This window comes from Sinocyclocheilus rhinocerous, unplaced genomic scaffold, assembly GCF_001515625.1.
Source record: "Sinocyclocheilus rhinocerous isolate Xijiao unplaced genomic scaffold, SAMN03320098_v1.1 scaffold370, whole genome shotgun sequence".
NCBI classification, from domain to species: Eukaryota; Metazoa; Chordata; class Actinopteri; order Cypriniformes; family Cyprinidae; genus Sinocyclocheilus; species Sinocyclocheilus rhinocerous.
The window spans coordinates 101,037-116,033 of NW_015670897.1; the positions used below are offsets into that span (position 1 = coordinate 101,037).

At 36.2% G+C, this 14,997-nt stretch overlaps 2 protein-coding genes across 3 annotated transcripts in view; both read left to right on the forward strand.

Annotated features, from left to right (window-relative positions):
* srrt (serrate RNA effector molecule homolog (Arabidopsis)) overlaps positions 1–9,142 on the forward strand; it is a 14,038-nt gene extending 4,896 nt beyond the window's left edge. For both annotated transcript variants that reach the window (XM_016546303.1, XM_016546305.1), the window contains 10 exons: positions 1,387–1,448; positions 2,852–2,930; positions 3,016–3,207; positions 3,308–3,478; positions 5,912–6,065; positions 6,371–6,564; positions 6,854–7,010; positions 8,386–8,481; positions 8,811–8,913; positions 9,036–9,142. In XM_016546303.1, coding sequence (XP_016401789.1) covers positions 1,387–1,448; positions 2,852–2,930; positions 3,016–3,207; positions 3,308–3,478; positions 5,912–6,065; positions 6,371–6,564; positions 6,854–7,010; positions 8,386–8,481; positions 8,811–8,913; positions 9,036–9,111 — 1,284 coding nt within the window. In that variant the 3' untranslated portion in view covers positions 9,112–9,142. The remainder of the gene's footprint in view (positions 1–1,386; positions 1,449–2,851; positions 2,931–3,015; positions 3,208–3,307; positions 3,479–5,911; positions 6,066–6,370; positions 6,565–6,853; positions 7,011–8,385; positions 8,482–8,810; positions 8,914–9,035) is intronic.
* Positions 9,143–10,449: 1,307 nt separating this feature from the next.
* LOC107734342 (asialoglycoprotein receptor 1) lies at positions 10,450–13,711 on the forward strand. Its single transcript, XM_074560163.1, is given in 8 exon segments — positions 10,450–10,518; positions 11,381–11,467; positions 12,196–12,300; positions 12,420–12,552; positions 12,656–12,657; positions 13,012–13,172; positions 13,255–13,364; positions 13,558–13,711. Coding segments are annotated over 8 exon segments (819 nt in total). The 5' UTR covers positions 10,450–10,451.
* Positions 13,712–14,997: the final 1,286 nt, after the last annotated feature.

Below are 14,997 nucleotides of genomic sequence, written 5' to 3' on the forward strand. Positions count from 1 at the left end.
TATTAAAAGTATTGCTCTTAACAGACCTGTGTGTTTTGTATCACTAGTGCAGTGTCCGTTCTCGAAGCATGTAAGCCCTGCCCGCGTGAGGCGCGCCGCTTCCGGATCGCGCTGTTCTGTAATTTATTAAAAGTTTATTAATTCTGAACATGTCGCGTGTCCATATTGCACCAAAATGCGACACTGCACTCCCTTGGGTCCGCAGCAACACACCCGCCATGCATGAAGTCGATTGGATGAACGGTTCTCGACATAATACAAAAAATGCAAACAAACAGACAGACAGACACACACAGAGATTCCTGCCTTTATTAGAGAGAAGAATATGTTCAGCCCCCTCCCTCCGAAGCTTAGAATATTCGGTGTTGATTACTACCGAAGCTTCGAAGCTCAAAAAATGGTATTCGGACCAGCACAAGTATTCATGTCGAATTACATTATTAATGTAGACAGTCATGTATTAAATGTATTGGAGGAGAAGTAATTGAATTTAATTATAGTATTTTTTTGTGATTAACCTATAGCGTTTATACTAAATGTATTTAGACTACCGTTTTTCATATTTCACATTTTTTTTCACATTTTTACCATGGTATTGAGGTGCTATATTTGAGGTTTTAACTGTGATTATTATGATCTAAATGTGTTATGGAAGACCAATGGTTAAAAAAAACACCTCAAACAGTTAAATTTAAAAGTTAATTAAAAGTTAAATTTCACCATATATAAATGAGATTGCTACAATTTTTACTGATTTTGATAATGAACATAAATCTACATCTGCATCCTAACTCAAGCTACTATCAAATGTGTATTTCTAAGAGACAAAAAAAAGTTACATTTTAATATTATCAGGCAACACAAACCAGTTTCTTGATTTGAAACAATATTACTTATTAGAACATGCAGAACTAAGAAATTATTTTTTTTCTATTAAGATATTTATTTTAAGGAAAAATGACTGTAAAAGTGTAAAGACTTCAAAAACAAAGTGTTTGTCGTGTTCTGACCATAAAGAATAGTTTAAAACCACAATTAACTGTCTGGTTTTTACAACTTTCACATTGGAGCAAAAATCTGCCTTTAAACTTGAAAGAAATAAAATTTGACATTTTCATCGTGATAATTATCGATATCGACTGATATGAGAATTTAAAAAAAAAAATTTTTTTTATTATTATCCCAGCCCTAATTTGGAGTTTCCGTGCGAGAGCGCCCGCTGGCCTTCGGATGGAGATTTACTACTGATCACAGAACCCTGCTTCCCTGACAAGATGCGCATGACAATCGCAGCTTTTGCCTAATCGCAAAACATCTGCAAAACAATGCAGATTTTGCTATTACTGTCCATGAATTGTTATCTAAAGACTGCTACTTTTTTGGCAGCTGTGTCGACGTTATCCGGGATTTGTGCGTGTGTGTTTGTCAGAACCGCAGCCAGAGCGCAGGTAAGTTGAAGTTGGAGTCACTTCAGGTTCAGCGCTTTCGAGTGGGTGGTACAGCTGAAATTCTTATTTTCAGCTTATTGAGGATATTCGGGGTTGCATTTTCTGTTAAGCTGATGTAAAAATATGTATTCAGGGTCGCCACCTGGCCTTAACCCTCTGGTTCTCTTCTGTCATTTTTGACCGAAAAATTTTATGCTTTGATTTTTGAGAATTGTTTTTTTTTTTACTTCATCGGAATGGTAAAAAACTTGGTAAAGGTTCTGGAGCTTGCTATGTGAACACAAAATCATGGACATGGTTAGAAAATGTTAAATGGTCCAGAAAAAAAAAATAGGCACACCTGTATTCTTCATGGTAAAAAATTACCGAATGAGTGTGTTTTGGGACTCGGTCCGACACTGTGGTCAAAAGTGTTTTTTCAAATATTGCTTAGTGCACCTTTAAGCAAGAATCTGCCAAGTGTCGTCTTCAAAATCCAAAGATCCAAAGCATTCAATATTTAGTTTTCAGGTCTATGCTCAAAAAGTGGTTAACAGGATAAACTACTAAATATAGATCAAGTGCCATGAAATCCCCTAAAAATACAAAAAGTTCTATAAAAAACATTATCAAACTAAAATATAGTACTTTTATTCAATTGAAATACAAATTTTTTCACATTTTTGTCTGCCACACGAAGAGCACCAGAGGGTTAATGTGTCAAATTTAGTTTTAGGTCTAAAAGGTCTCAAATTTGTTAATACAAATAAATGAGAAAAATTATATTTAAATCTTATTATTCTTTCAAGAATCGGCTAAAACGCATCTCTTCCATCTTTATTTGACCCTCTAACTCTAGCCCTCTCTATTCTAATTCTATTCTTTATTAAAAAAAAATTTTTTTAAACTGGCCCCTTTTAGACTTGCACTCTATTTATTTACTAACTACTTGTTTTCTTTAATAAAATTAAAAATAAAAAAAACTCACACTTGCTTCTCTAATCTTTTTGCATTCTATCTATTTTGTTTTCTTTTTACTTATTATACAATTATAATTCTGACTTTCTGACTTCTGATTTACAAAAGCAAAAAAGGCCTCCAACACTTGCTTGCTCTATTCTTTTTCTATTCGATCCGTTTTCTTTGTATATATTATGATTAAAAAAAAAAAAACTTGCTACGTGTACTGCATTAAGCTAACTGAGACTTGTTATAGCACTTGCATATCATTGCTCTTTTGTTAGTTTTGATTGCTTCCATTGCCCTCATTTGTAAGTCGCTTTGGATAAAAGCGTCTGCTAAATGTAAAATGTAAGTTTGCATAGTAATTGCATTTGCGCCAGTATAAAATGTTTCCTTAAATCATTTTAATGCATGAAAGCAGACGTGGGGGAAAAGCTCAAATTTCCATCTCTGTGACTCAGGTTTTTCAGGCGTTGTTGGGTGACCTTCGACAGAGGTGTGAACATCAAAGAGATCTGCTGGAACCTGCAGAACATCCGGGTGAGTTCTAGAATCACTGGCTTGAGGAACCACACTGTGCAGCAAACGTCTCGCTCACTCTCTTCTCCTGTTCCTCTCTGAGCAGCTGCGGGACTGTGAGCTGGCTCCTGGGGTCAATCGAGATCTGGCACGTCGTGTGCGGAACGTAAACGGAATCACGCAGCACAAGCAGGTTCTCCGTAATGACATCAAGCTGGCTGCTAAATTGATCCATTCACTGGATGACAAGGAGAGGCTTTGGAGCCACAAACTCAGAGAAGAAACACATGCTCTGGAGGTATTCTCACCTTAGGCTGATCAAATATGTATTTATTTTAACACTGAGCTTTTAAGTGTGATTGCTTAGCTTATTTCCCCATTTCTCTTATTTCTTGAAGCTCCCTGCACAGAACCCCATTTTGAAGAACATCACTGATTACCTGATTGAGGAAGTGAGCGCAGAGGAGGAAGAGCTTCTGGGAAGTGCAGGGGGAGCCGATTCTGATGAGGCATCCAAAGAGGGAAACCCCACTGAGATAACTGTGGAGAGAGATGAAAAACTCGTCAAGGTCAGAAAAAGTGTCGTTATCATTTTACCCCAAAATCAGCAGATGATGGAATACATTACACCGCCCTGCATCTTATTGATTGAATGAAATCCGATACTTGTTTCTTACTAATATTAGGTTGCCGATTTAAAAAAAAAAATAGTATCGGTTTTCCTCGAGCAGGTCTCACACTTACAAAATATAATGCATTTTGTAGCATTTTTGCTTTCGACAGCCATTTGTAGGGTGAAGAAGTCTTGTATTATCCCCAGGGTTCCTACACAGTTTGGAAAAGTATGGAAAAAATATTTGCATTTCCAGACTTTTGTCCCCATTTAGTTTTCTATAATAGCAAATTAAGAATTTAATGAGAATTTATCAGACAAGTGTGTTTTCATGGCAGCTGTTTAGTGGTTGTCAAACACGACTGAATGAATTCAAAGTGCACTTTTTCATTATGCAAAATGCAGGTTATAAGCGTTTTGGGTTTCTTATGATATTCTTATAGCACCATATTACAGAACCTCTAAAAGGATCCTTGCAAAAATAAGAAATTATCAGACTTTTATATGCATACGAGAAACCATTCAACTTGGCAAATTGGACGATACTCACTGAGCCACCTATATACTGCCCTAACAAAACCCAAGTTTTTAACAAGTTGTTTCATTTTCTTCACAGTAAGATGGCAGTGACGCACAAAGAAAATGGGTTATAGTATATATAAAACTAGAAATTGTAATGCGTAAGCTAGGGCTGTCCAAAAAATTTTTCGAATTTTTAATATTTGTCGAATTTTAAAAAAAAAATCCACATTCGAATGCAAAACCGTTGCATTTGAATTTTAGGTGTGCGACAGGCAGCCTTATCAGTGGCGCACGGAATGCAACGATGTAAGTGTCTTTGCATTTTAATGTTTTGGTTAGTCTATCCAGTTGAACCTACTAGATGCGGCGCTACTACGTTGTTCATTCAAAATATTGCGGGAAAAAAGAACAAATGCGGAGATGATGGTGTTTACGTCAAAACTGAAACCAAGCCGTTCACACAGAACACATATTTATCACATTTTCTAGAGGGACATCTATCACCTCACTCGCGTCTCGCACAAGATGTTTAGAAAGCCATGTAAAATTAATGTAAGTTCAACTTTTTAAAAACATGTCTCAAGACGTTATGGCGGTTTTTCCCCATCCCACTGCATTTCAAGTTTTTAAATGAAGAAAGTACTCTTTGTGATTGGTTTTCGGCCCTTTGTATTAAACTATACATTCATGCATAATTCTGTTTTGTTTCTAATTGTTTAAGCAACTTTAATTATATAAGGTTTATAAACATTATTTTAAACACAATGCACTTTTTTTCAAAGATAGTAGTGTTATTTTATTATGCTTTGAAGAAACGGGCATAATATTTTGTTCGATGCGCCCTCTTGTGGCCTCAGGAGAGAAGCCAAAAGCTTTTTTCCCCCCTAACTGAAATTATGCCTTGTAAATTCGATTATAATTTGAATATTGATAATATTTAATTACAAAATTCGAATTTAGTTTGAGCCATTTTGACAGCCCTAGTGTAAAGCGCACACAAAAAATGGAGTGTCCCATGCTCGTGTCAATAGTTTCTCAAAGGCACAAAAAGTGTCTTGTATGCGTGCAAAAGTATTTATTTATTTTTTTTAAATAGAGGCTCTGTATGTTGTCACTTTGAGAAAATCCATGGATAAACCCCTGAGAAAATCTAAATATTTACAGATGACTGTACTGTGTACCAAATATAAAGCTGAAAATAATGCTCTATGAACCATTTATGTTAAATATGGTCTGAAAATCTACTGAGAGGTTTGGAAGGTTTGGAGTCTGGAGAAGTATGGAGTTTTGAGATGGAATGTGTAGGAACCCTGTATCCCTTAATCAACAAAACTGCCAGTAGCAACAATACTACTTTTTGCCATTTGACTGCTTTTGTTATTTTGAGTGCATTACAGCTGATACACACATCATTTGAAAAATCTTTCTACTTATTTTGTGGAGATAAACTGTACATGGTGGATTTTTGATTTTTTTTGATAGTTTCACTCAGATTCATCGTATTAGGTAATATTAGGCCTTTTTTGCAAATCAGCAAGTTTTTTTTTTTTTCCATTGACATTTATTTTTGTGACAATTAAGTTGTCATTGCTATAATGCAAAAAGAAAATCTCATTCTCATTGTCGTCATATTTCAGAATTATTGTGCCTAATTGTCATTAAAATGCAACACGATTTAAAAAAACTACACTGATTCAGAAACTCGTTCTGATATATTTTGCATGTCCTCAGTACTGTCAGTGAGATCGATGAGTGTAAATGAGAATTTCAGTCTTATTTCAGTTTGGTTCTGCTTTGACTCCTCTTAGAAAAGTGTGTTCGTCTGCAGTGTGAGCTTCAGGAGTGTTATGTGTTTGTCTTCTCCCAGGTGTTGGATCGTCTCCTCTTCTATCTGCGTATCGTACACTCTATTGATTATTACAACACCTGCGAGTACCCGAGCGAGGACGAGATGCCCAACCGCTGCGGCATTATCCATGTGCGAGGACCCATTCCCCCCAACCGCATCACTCACAGAGAGGGTAAGCGCTGCCAATACTGCTAACAAGAGTCAGTACTTCCTGAAGTGTGATTTAATTTGTTCAAATGCTTTGTTTAATGTAGAGTTGATTTATATGAGCAAGCCATTAGTTGGTTGACTTCCTAAAGAGTGTAAATACTGTGGCTCTGTCTGAATATTTGTCAACTTCTGACTCAACCGATGGCCAAAAGTTTAGGATGAGATTAGGTGTTCGTACAAATTGCAAAAAAATTAAATTTCACCTTTTACGTAATCCCATGTAACACAGAAATGAACTGATTTTGCTGATTTTTGACCCTCTTGTAGTGGCTGACTGGCAGAAGACATTCGAAGAGAAGCTGGGATCCTTGTTCAGTGTGAAGGAAACCCTGTCTGAAGACGAGGCAGCAAAGATGGGCCGCAAAGATCCAGAACAGGAATTGGAAAAGTTTGTGCTGGCCAACACACAGGAACTGGGCAAAGACAAGTGGCTTTGTCCTCTGAGTGGCAAAAAGTTTAAGGTGTGTGATATAACATGCTCCGTTATTCATCAGGTAGCCTGTAAGCGGGTAATAACTGTAAGAAATGATTTTAATCGACGTTAATTAAACATTGGAGTTCAGTTTACAAGAAAATGTTTAATTGATCAATGTCATGTTTAATTGAATGTTACTTGACATTTCTTTGTCATTATTTGTGACATTTACTAGTGATTTCATGAGTGAAACTTGCAAATCATACACCAGTTTTTCCAGTGTAGGTAGGTGGTTCATTTTTGACAAAATCAATAAAAAATGAATCTCTCTCAAGGGCCCAGAGTTTGTGAGGAAGCACATTCTAAACAAACATGGAGACAAGATTGAGGAAGTAAAGAAAGAGGTCGTCTTTTTCAACAACTTCCTGATGGATGCAAAAAGACCCTCCATCCCAGAGATGAAACCTCCACCTCCTCCAGGCCCAGGACAGGGTAAAAAGCACACATCAATCTTGATGATTTTTACAGTGGGCATAGAAAAGAATCACTCCCTTTGAAATAATCTCATTGTGTTGCTTTGCAGCCTGAAATGAAGACGGACAGTTTTTGTTTTATCCAGCTGTATTTACTCGGTGCAAGTGAAAGATATAACACCAACGTGTCAGAAAAAATTAAAAAGCAGAATCACTGAGGTGAAAAAAGGGTCACCCCCTTGTGTCAGTATTTTGTTGAACCACCTTTTGCTTTAATTACAACCTTTAGTCTGCTGGGATTTGTTTCTACTAACTCTGCACATCTAGACTTTGCATTATTCGCCCACTCTTCTTTGCAGAACTGCTCAAGTTCAGTTAAATGTGATGGTGAGTGTTTGTGGACTGCAGTCTTCAAGTCATTCCACAGATTTTCAGTGGGGTTTAAGTCTGGGCTCTGACGAGGCCATGCAAGGACATTCAGCTTTTTCTCCTTCAACCTCTGTAAACCTTCATTGACCGCTTTCTGGCTGAGGGCAGCAAATTTTCCTCAAGAATTTGACGGTATTTTGCCCCGTCCATGTTTCCTCCTACCCTGACGAGTGCTCCAGTCCCTGCTGCAGAGAAACAGCCCAGAACAGGATATTTACTGGAGTAATGCTGTTATTTGGATGATGAGCTGTATTAGATTTCTGCCAGACATATTGTTTGATGTTGAGGCCAAATAATTCAATTTTAGTCTCATCTGCCTCAGAGGTGCGTTTTGGCAAAGCTCAGTCATAACTGCATGTGGCCTTTCTTGAGGAGTGAGTTTTTTTCCATACAAGCCACATTTGTGGAGAAATTGTGATATTGTTGTCACATGCACACAATGACCACTCTTTGTCATAAATTCCTGAAACTCTTGGTCGCCTCTCTGATCAGCTTCCTCCGGCTCTTTCATCCAGTTTGGAGCGACGTCCTGATCCAGGTTGACAGTGTCTTGCCACCCATACTATATTGTTTGCTTCAGTTGCACTACCAAGGACTGAAATGCTGCAGGAAAGCTCTTTTCATGCTGAGCTGATCAAAATGAGCACAGCTGATCACAGTCGAAAGTCAGATGGCTTTGTGTGCCATTGAGAAGGTGATGAGCTGCACCTGATTGAGTTTACAAGTCATTTTTAGGAGGGGGCTGATCCTTTTTTTCTGACATGTTGGTGTTATATCTTTCACTTGGATGTTATAAGTTGCACTGAGTAAATGCAGCTGGATAAAACTGTGTCTGTCTTCATTTCAGGCTGCAAAGCAACAAAATGTGATTATTTTAAAGGGGATGATTCTTTTCTACACCCACTGTATATCGGAAGAAAAATCGCATTATCTGAAACTTTTCAAAATTTTCTTTCTCTTGTTAGGAGTGCTTTCACCTGGAGGTCTTCCGTTCCCACCTCAGGGTCCTCAGGGTCTCATGGGTTTTGGCCAGCCCAGACCTCCAGTTATGGGTTATGGAGGTGTGTGTTTGTTAAAGTAGTAAAGTCAGAGTGAAAATGGGCTTGAAGCTTTGGCATTTTCAGGAAGTCGTGATGTGATTTGCATCGCAGTTTTTCAACAAGGGTGCAACCATAAAACATTGATATATCTAGCCTTTTCCTTTTTTCAAAATGATCTAAGCTTTGAAATTTCTCATGGTCATACCAAACTGAAAATTTCAGGCATTTATATATTCTAGTTTTCAGGCCAAGTAAAGTCATTGAAATTATTATTATTTTTTTTTTAAGTCGAATCATTGTGGTGCATCTGTAAAACATATTTTAGAGGCGTTTCTTTGACACTTTAACAGGGGGTCCTCCTTACCCACCCAACCAGTATGGTGGAGGCGGCAGGGGCAACTACGACAACTTCCGTGGACAAGGTGGTTACCCTGGAAAACCTAGAAACAACCGGTGAATTTCTTTGTATTTCAGTTTTATTTTAATTGCAGTTAGGGAACGGAAGTGATAGTTTTAGAAGCTCTTTCAAGGGTGATAATAGACTAAATCTAATAAAATGTCGCTGTCTTTTCCAGAATGATGCGTGGGGATCCTCGAAATATCATTGAATATCGCGATTTAGACGCTCCAGATGATGTGGACTTCTTTTAGAGCTCCAGTTTTATTCTTTCCATTTTAATCCTTTCTTAGAAGTTGCCCTTACTGTCTTCTCCTGTTCGCTCATATGTATTACAGTAGTGCTGCACCTGAAGTGAACGCATGTCCTTTGTTGAAAGTCACTGCGTACTCAAGTGTTATAGATATTGAGCTTGTGCTTGTGGCCTTTTTTTTTTTCCAATAAAACTTTGATTTGGATCCTTTTTGTGTGCTGTATTGGTTTTTAAATAATTAAATGTTATATACAATTTTTTATTAAATTATAGTGATTTATATATCTCATTTAAAAACAACAACAAAATCATGTTTTCAGTAAAGCACTTGCAATGGAAGTAAACTCTTAGCATTGCAGAGGGGCTAAAAAATCGGTCGCTTGGATGAATTTAAAAAGCCAGTTTATTGGATCCATATCTTTTATTTTAAATTGACCTTTTAGAGGTAAACTGTCCACTAGGTGAATGAATTCCTGCATGCCTGTAGTTTGTTCTGTGTAAACGGTTGTGAAATAGAGCAATGCAGTAATCTAGAGGGGGAGAGAATAATATTTAACTTGGAATATTCCTTAAGCTTTGAATGGAATCATATATACAGCTCCCAATATTAGATGCATTAGTTTGACAGCCACTCATCAGTTTAAAAAGAGGCCTGCTGATTAGTATTTTAATGCACAAGTCCTAAAAAGCAAGATGCTGGATCATTCAGGGCAGACCTGATCACAGTTCTAGGTCATGTTTTGGGCATGAATTACGCTCTCTTCCCAAGTTCATATTTTTACAAAGTGCAAGCTCAGCACATGCAACATCCCTCACACGCATACAGCAGGGTCACACTGTAAATCTGATGTTCAAAGTCTAATTTAAACATTAAAGTAAACTTTTAGGATTTTGAGAAGTTTAAAAAAATGATGAAAAAAATATTTCAAACTTATTTAAGATTCTGCAATATTTGTATGAGAATCAAATGCAGATGTTTATCTGAACATTTAAAAATGTTTATGTACTGTATAAACACAGCATGTATTTAAAAAGGGGGAGCTTATTGGCACAGTGGCTAACCAGAAAAAATGTCAATTCATGCCCAAACGGTTGCCGACCCTTGGCCTACAGTGTAGAAATGACATATTGGTCATAAGACTTGTCATGAAGAAAATTCATATGGGGTGAAAAAAAGGTTTTTAGTGTGTCTCAATAACAATCCTCCAAGACCAAATTCAGAACACACCTCCTTTATAATAGTAGTCATGCTGCTTATAAACATTCAGTTCCACTTTATGAAGAACTCAAATCTACAGAATCCTAACTACAAGCAGCTTCTTACTGTCTCAGAAAAAGGAAATGAATTACACTGAAGAATACAGTAAAATGGAGATGGAATGTGAACCAAGGAAATCATTTCAGAGCGGTTTGAAATATTTGTGTATATTTATTTATATCATCCCAAATTTGTAAATGGTGAACTTCAACTGTTAATCACATTCATGTGCTAATTAAAGTTACGAATGCTTTGTGCTGATGCATGCATCATTAACATTATTGCTTATACATACCGCCTGTAAAAAATTAAATAATTTAAACGACTTAAAACAGGTTTTATGAAGGTAAATGTAAAACCTTTGAAGACCTTTTTTATGACCAAGTACTGAAAATGTAAGGAATAAATGAAACACAACACAACACATCAATATGTTCTCTGAATGTAAATGTGTAGGGAGTACATAATGAGTTGTATTGGCAACTTCCAACATATCTCTTCTTTTTTTAATTCATTTTCCAAATAAATAAATAAATACTAGCTAATGGCTTGAACAGCTCTGCTCCCAATCACTAGAATACTGAAATAGCTTTTACTGTAATTTCTGATCACACTGTAAAACTTGTTCTTCCTCACTATTTTTGTCTTGTTTTCCAGTGCAAATGAGAAGCAAAATGACATATAAGTCATTTAGTTTTCTGAGAAACTGATACAAATGAAGCAAATTTATGATTAAAACAAGAACAAATGTCTGTCAATGGGCTTCTTCATCAGAAGAAACAAACTCATCTACTTCTTGGATTGGCCTGAGGTTGAGCACATTTTCAGCAAGTTTTCTTTTTTGGGTGAACTATTCCTCTAAGGTCTTAATTTGTGCAAAAGTGAAATAAGGCTTTTTGAGATTATTTTAAAACCTTATAAAATAAAGAATTAATTCTCAACATTGTGTTGCATGCATGATTTAAAACATAGGACTATAAATGAATCAAGGGTATGTTTTTGTTCTCTGCAGGTCTTCCATGCAGGAGACAAACTGGCATCCTTGTGCTTCTGGGAACAGTCTGCATGATTATTTTCATGGTCTTGACTTCTGTCATCTGTGAGTGGATTACACGACACAGTCTTTGGCGTACAATAACATTCACATGAATGTTTCATTTCATGGATGATTTTTCCACCATTTTTTCAAATTTTCTAGCAGCTCGCCTAATAGACCTGTGGTGGCTGCTAGAAAAAAATTTATATATTTTTTTAAATATTTAAAAATGATTACATATAATCTCTCAATTGACATGAAAATATAAAAACTACATTTATATTAATTATTATAAAATATGGTTTTATGTTATAGAATAGTCTAAACACTGCTCAATTAACTATCCGGTACTAGTCAGTAATTATGTTTACTTTGGTTGAAAGATTCCCATCAAGAACGAAAGTTCTCAACGCTGGAGAGTTGGATGAAAAGCCACACTTCTGATCTAACCTCAGTCAAATCTGATTTTCAGAACACGGGTGAGAACTTCATCATCATTGTCTGGTAATATTTTGATCTTAAATTCATCATAAAGTTTCAACATAACACTTTTCAAATGTCCTCCATGAAAAATGTCACATTTCTAATGCTTGTTTGGGGGAAAATATTTAATGCAATGAATTTTTGCATGATTCAAGTTTCTGACTCTGACAGAAAAGTCAATCTCAACAGAGCACGATGGCTAACTATCCCTTTCCTCTTTGACTTCTGACCCTGAAAATAGTCGAAGATATGATATGTGCATAAAAAGCGTTGATTGTTTCCTTATTATCTGTCTCTATATGCATAAGAAATGCAAATAAAGAAGTTGTCTAATATTGAGACCCTGATGACCGCTCTTGGCTCGTCACTGAGTTCACTCGCATCCAAACAAGAAGAAAACCTACAAAAGCTGGGTGAGCACTGGACGTACTTTTCAGCTTTGAATCCTCAAACATAAAACAACATTTCAAGGGTTTGAAGCGGTTTATTAACTGGCCTAATGATGAAACGTTCTCTCTTTTTTCTCCTTCAGAGCGCCAGCAGGATGTGTCACACACTGAAGTCAAGAGTTTGATGGACAGTTTGAGTTCTGCACTAGCGGCCCTCAGGAATAAACTGACAGAAAGACAGTTCAAGGTCAATTTCACGCACACAACGTTTCTTGGGTAAGACAGCAAACATATAAAATATAAATGTTATTAAATATTTAATTTTTTTTTTATATTTATGAATCATTCTGTTTATAGAATTGTGTTTTTCCTATATTAGAGGTAATCATGCCATTTTTTTTTTTTTTATCCCCAACTAAAGTGGATATGTCAAAATCACTGACGGATCTGAAGGCTTTAATGTTGGAAGTGAAATCATCAATTCAATCTCTTTCTTATAAACTATCATTTACCAGTGAGTAAACTCTAAATTCCATTGTGCTCAAATATATGCACCTGCTAATGCTGTCATTTATCAGAATAACCATTGTTATGGTGGTCAAAATAAATAAGTAGGGGTAATATAATATTCAGCACTCACAAATAGGGTTTATAGGGGAGGTTCACCAAAATGAAAATTCGGTTGATTTCAATGAATTGTTCTCATGTCTCTTTCATTCGCTGGTTCTCTTACAGACTTACTTACACCAGGATGTACTGAACCTGATTGGATCCCGTTCAGAAACAGCTGTTACCTGTTCTCACATGACGCAATGAACTGGACCAAAGCAAAAAATTACTGTGAAGAGAAGGGCGCGTTACTCCTAAAAATAGAAGCTGGCTCTGAGAGGGAGTGGGTGCGTAACAGACACAAACACACACTTTTCCCTTAAAACCTTCCATTCAGTCTTTCAGTGATACTTTTATCTCCCTTACTAGGAATTTGTTACCAGTACAGCCAAACCACAAGAATACTGGATTGGTCTAACGGACCAGAACACAGGCCGGTGGAGATGGGCGGATGACGCTCCTTACACCATGAATAAAGTGTGAGTTGAATATATAGAAAACTGGATTTTTGGTTCCCTTTTTGGTAAGTACAGTCCGATAGAGAACTCACATTCATGACCAAATAAAGTAGATCGGACATGACCCAGGTCAGGTTGGGTTGCATATAGCATATAACATAATACAAGAACTATAAATGAATAGTGTAACAGGTTTTGAATTTCAATTTTACAGGCAATGGAGCCCTGGGCAGCCAGATGACTGGAAACAACATGGCCTGGGAGAGGAAGGAGAGGACTGTGTGCACATTACAATATACGGGCTGCTAAATGACGCCCACTGCTCTTCCAAAATGAACTATATATGTGAAATGAAAAAACAGGACTGAAAATATGTGCCTTCAAGTGTGGTCAAAAAGCATAAAGTTCTAAAAGCACCATTCACAAATGAGCGTAATTATTTTTTATTTTTTTGAGTGTATTGTTATCTTTGGGTGTAAATTACTAATCAAATTAATGATGTGTTTGGTGTAGTTATCAGAATCAGAATGAGCTTTGTTGCCAGGTATGTTTACACATACGAGGAATTTGTTTTCGTGACAGAAGCTTCCACAGTGTAACAGAATGACAGTGACAGAACAAAAGAACACAGATAATAAGAAATAAAAATAAATAAAAAATAGAACAAGTAAAATAAGGAATAAAAAATATACAAATCGACAATTGTATGTACAGGTATATAACAATAGACAGTTGTACAGCCTTTCTCCAGAGTTTTTAAAATCTAATTTAAGACTTTTTAAAATTAATACTGCATGCCATTCCAGTACAAACCCATTCAATCTCAAAATAAATCAGGAATCTAAAATTAGTTTTCTTAATTAAACAGGCTGCTGCTCATATTCAACTGCAAAACAGGGCAACTGCATGTTTATATAATCAAAACTGTATTTGAATTGGGATTGGAATTCTGTTCTCTTATTAATACACATAAAGTCCATTGATGTTGGATACGATAATGTGTTTTTGAAAAAAAACAATAAAAAATGATTGTGATGATACTAATAAACTCTACATCATGTCTTTCTTTCCTGTGACCCAGAGAGAAGCCACATGGGTTTGCCAGATACTGATTAGTGTGTAACCAAAATACCAATAATAGCCAGGGGGGGAAAAGCATTTTATGCATATTGAGGGACTTTTAATCATAAGCAAGCCTGAAATACACCATAACTCTACTTTTGAAATGTCTATGCTTTACTACTTCCAGCTGCTCATTCAAAAAGATGAGAGACATACAATATGCACTCTTAAATCCATCTACAGCATATTAACATGCAATCACATTTATTTAAATTAGCCTTTTGAAGTTTAATAATTGCATATCCGTATTGCATTTAAGACCCGAATTTAAGACCTCTTAAAATAATCAAGATTTTTTCATGTACTATTTGACATTTGATGGCCTTAAAGGGTTAGTTCACCCAAAAATGAAAATTAGCCCATAAATTACTCAACCTCAAGTCATCCTAGGTGTATATGACTTTCTTCTTTCAGACGAATCCAGTCGGAGTTATATTAAAAATGGTCTTTGATCTTTCAAGCTGTTTCATGGCACTCAGCGGGAGTTGCATGCATCAGTCCAAAAGCAGTTAAATAAAATGCGCCCATCCAT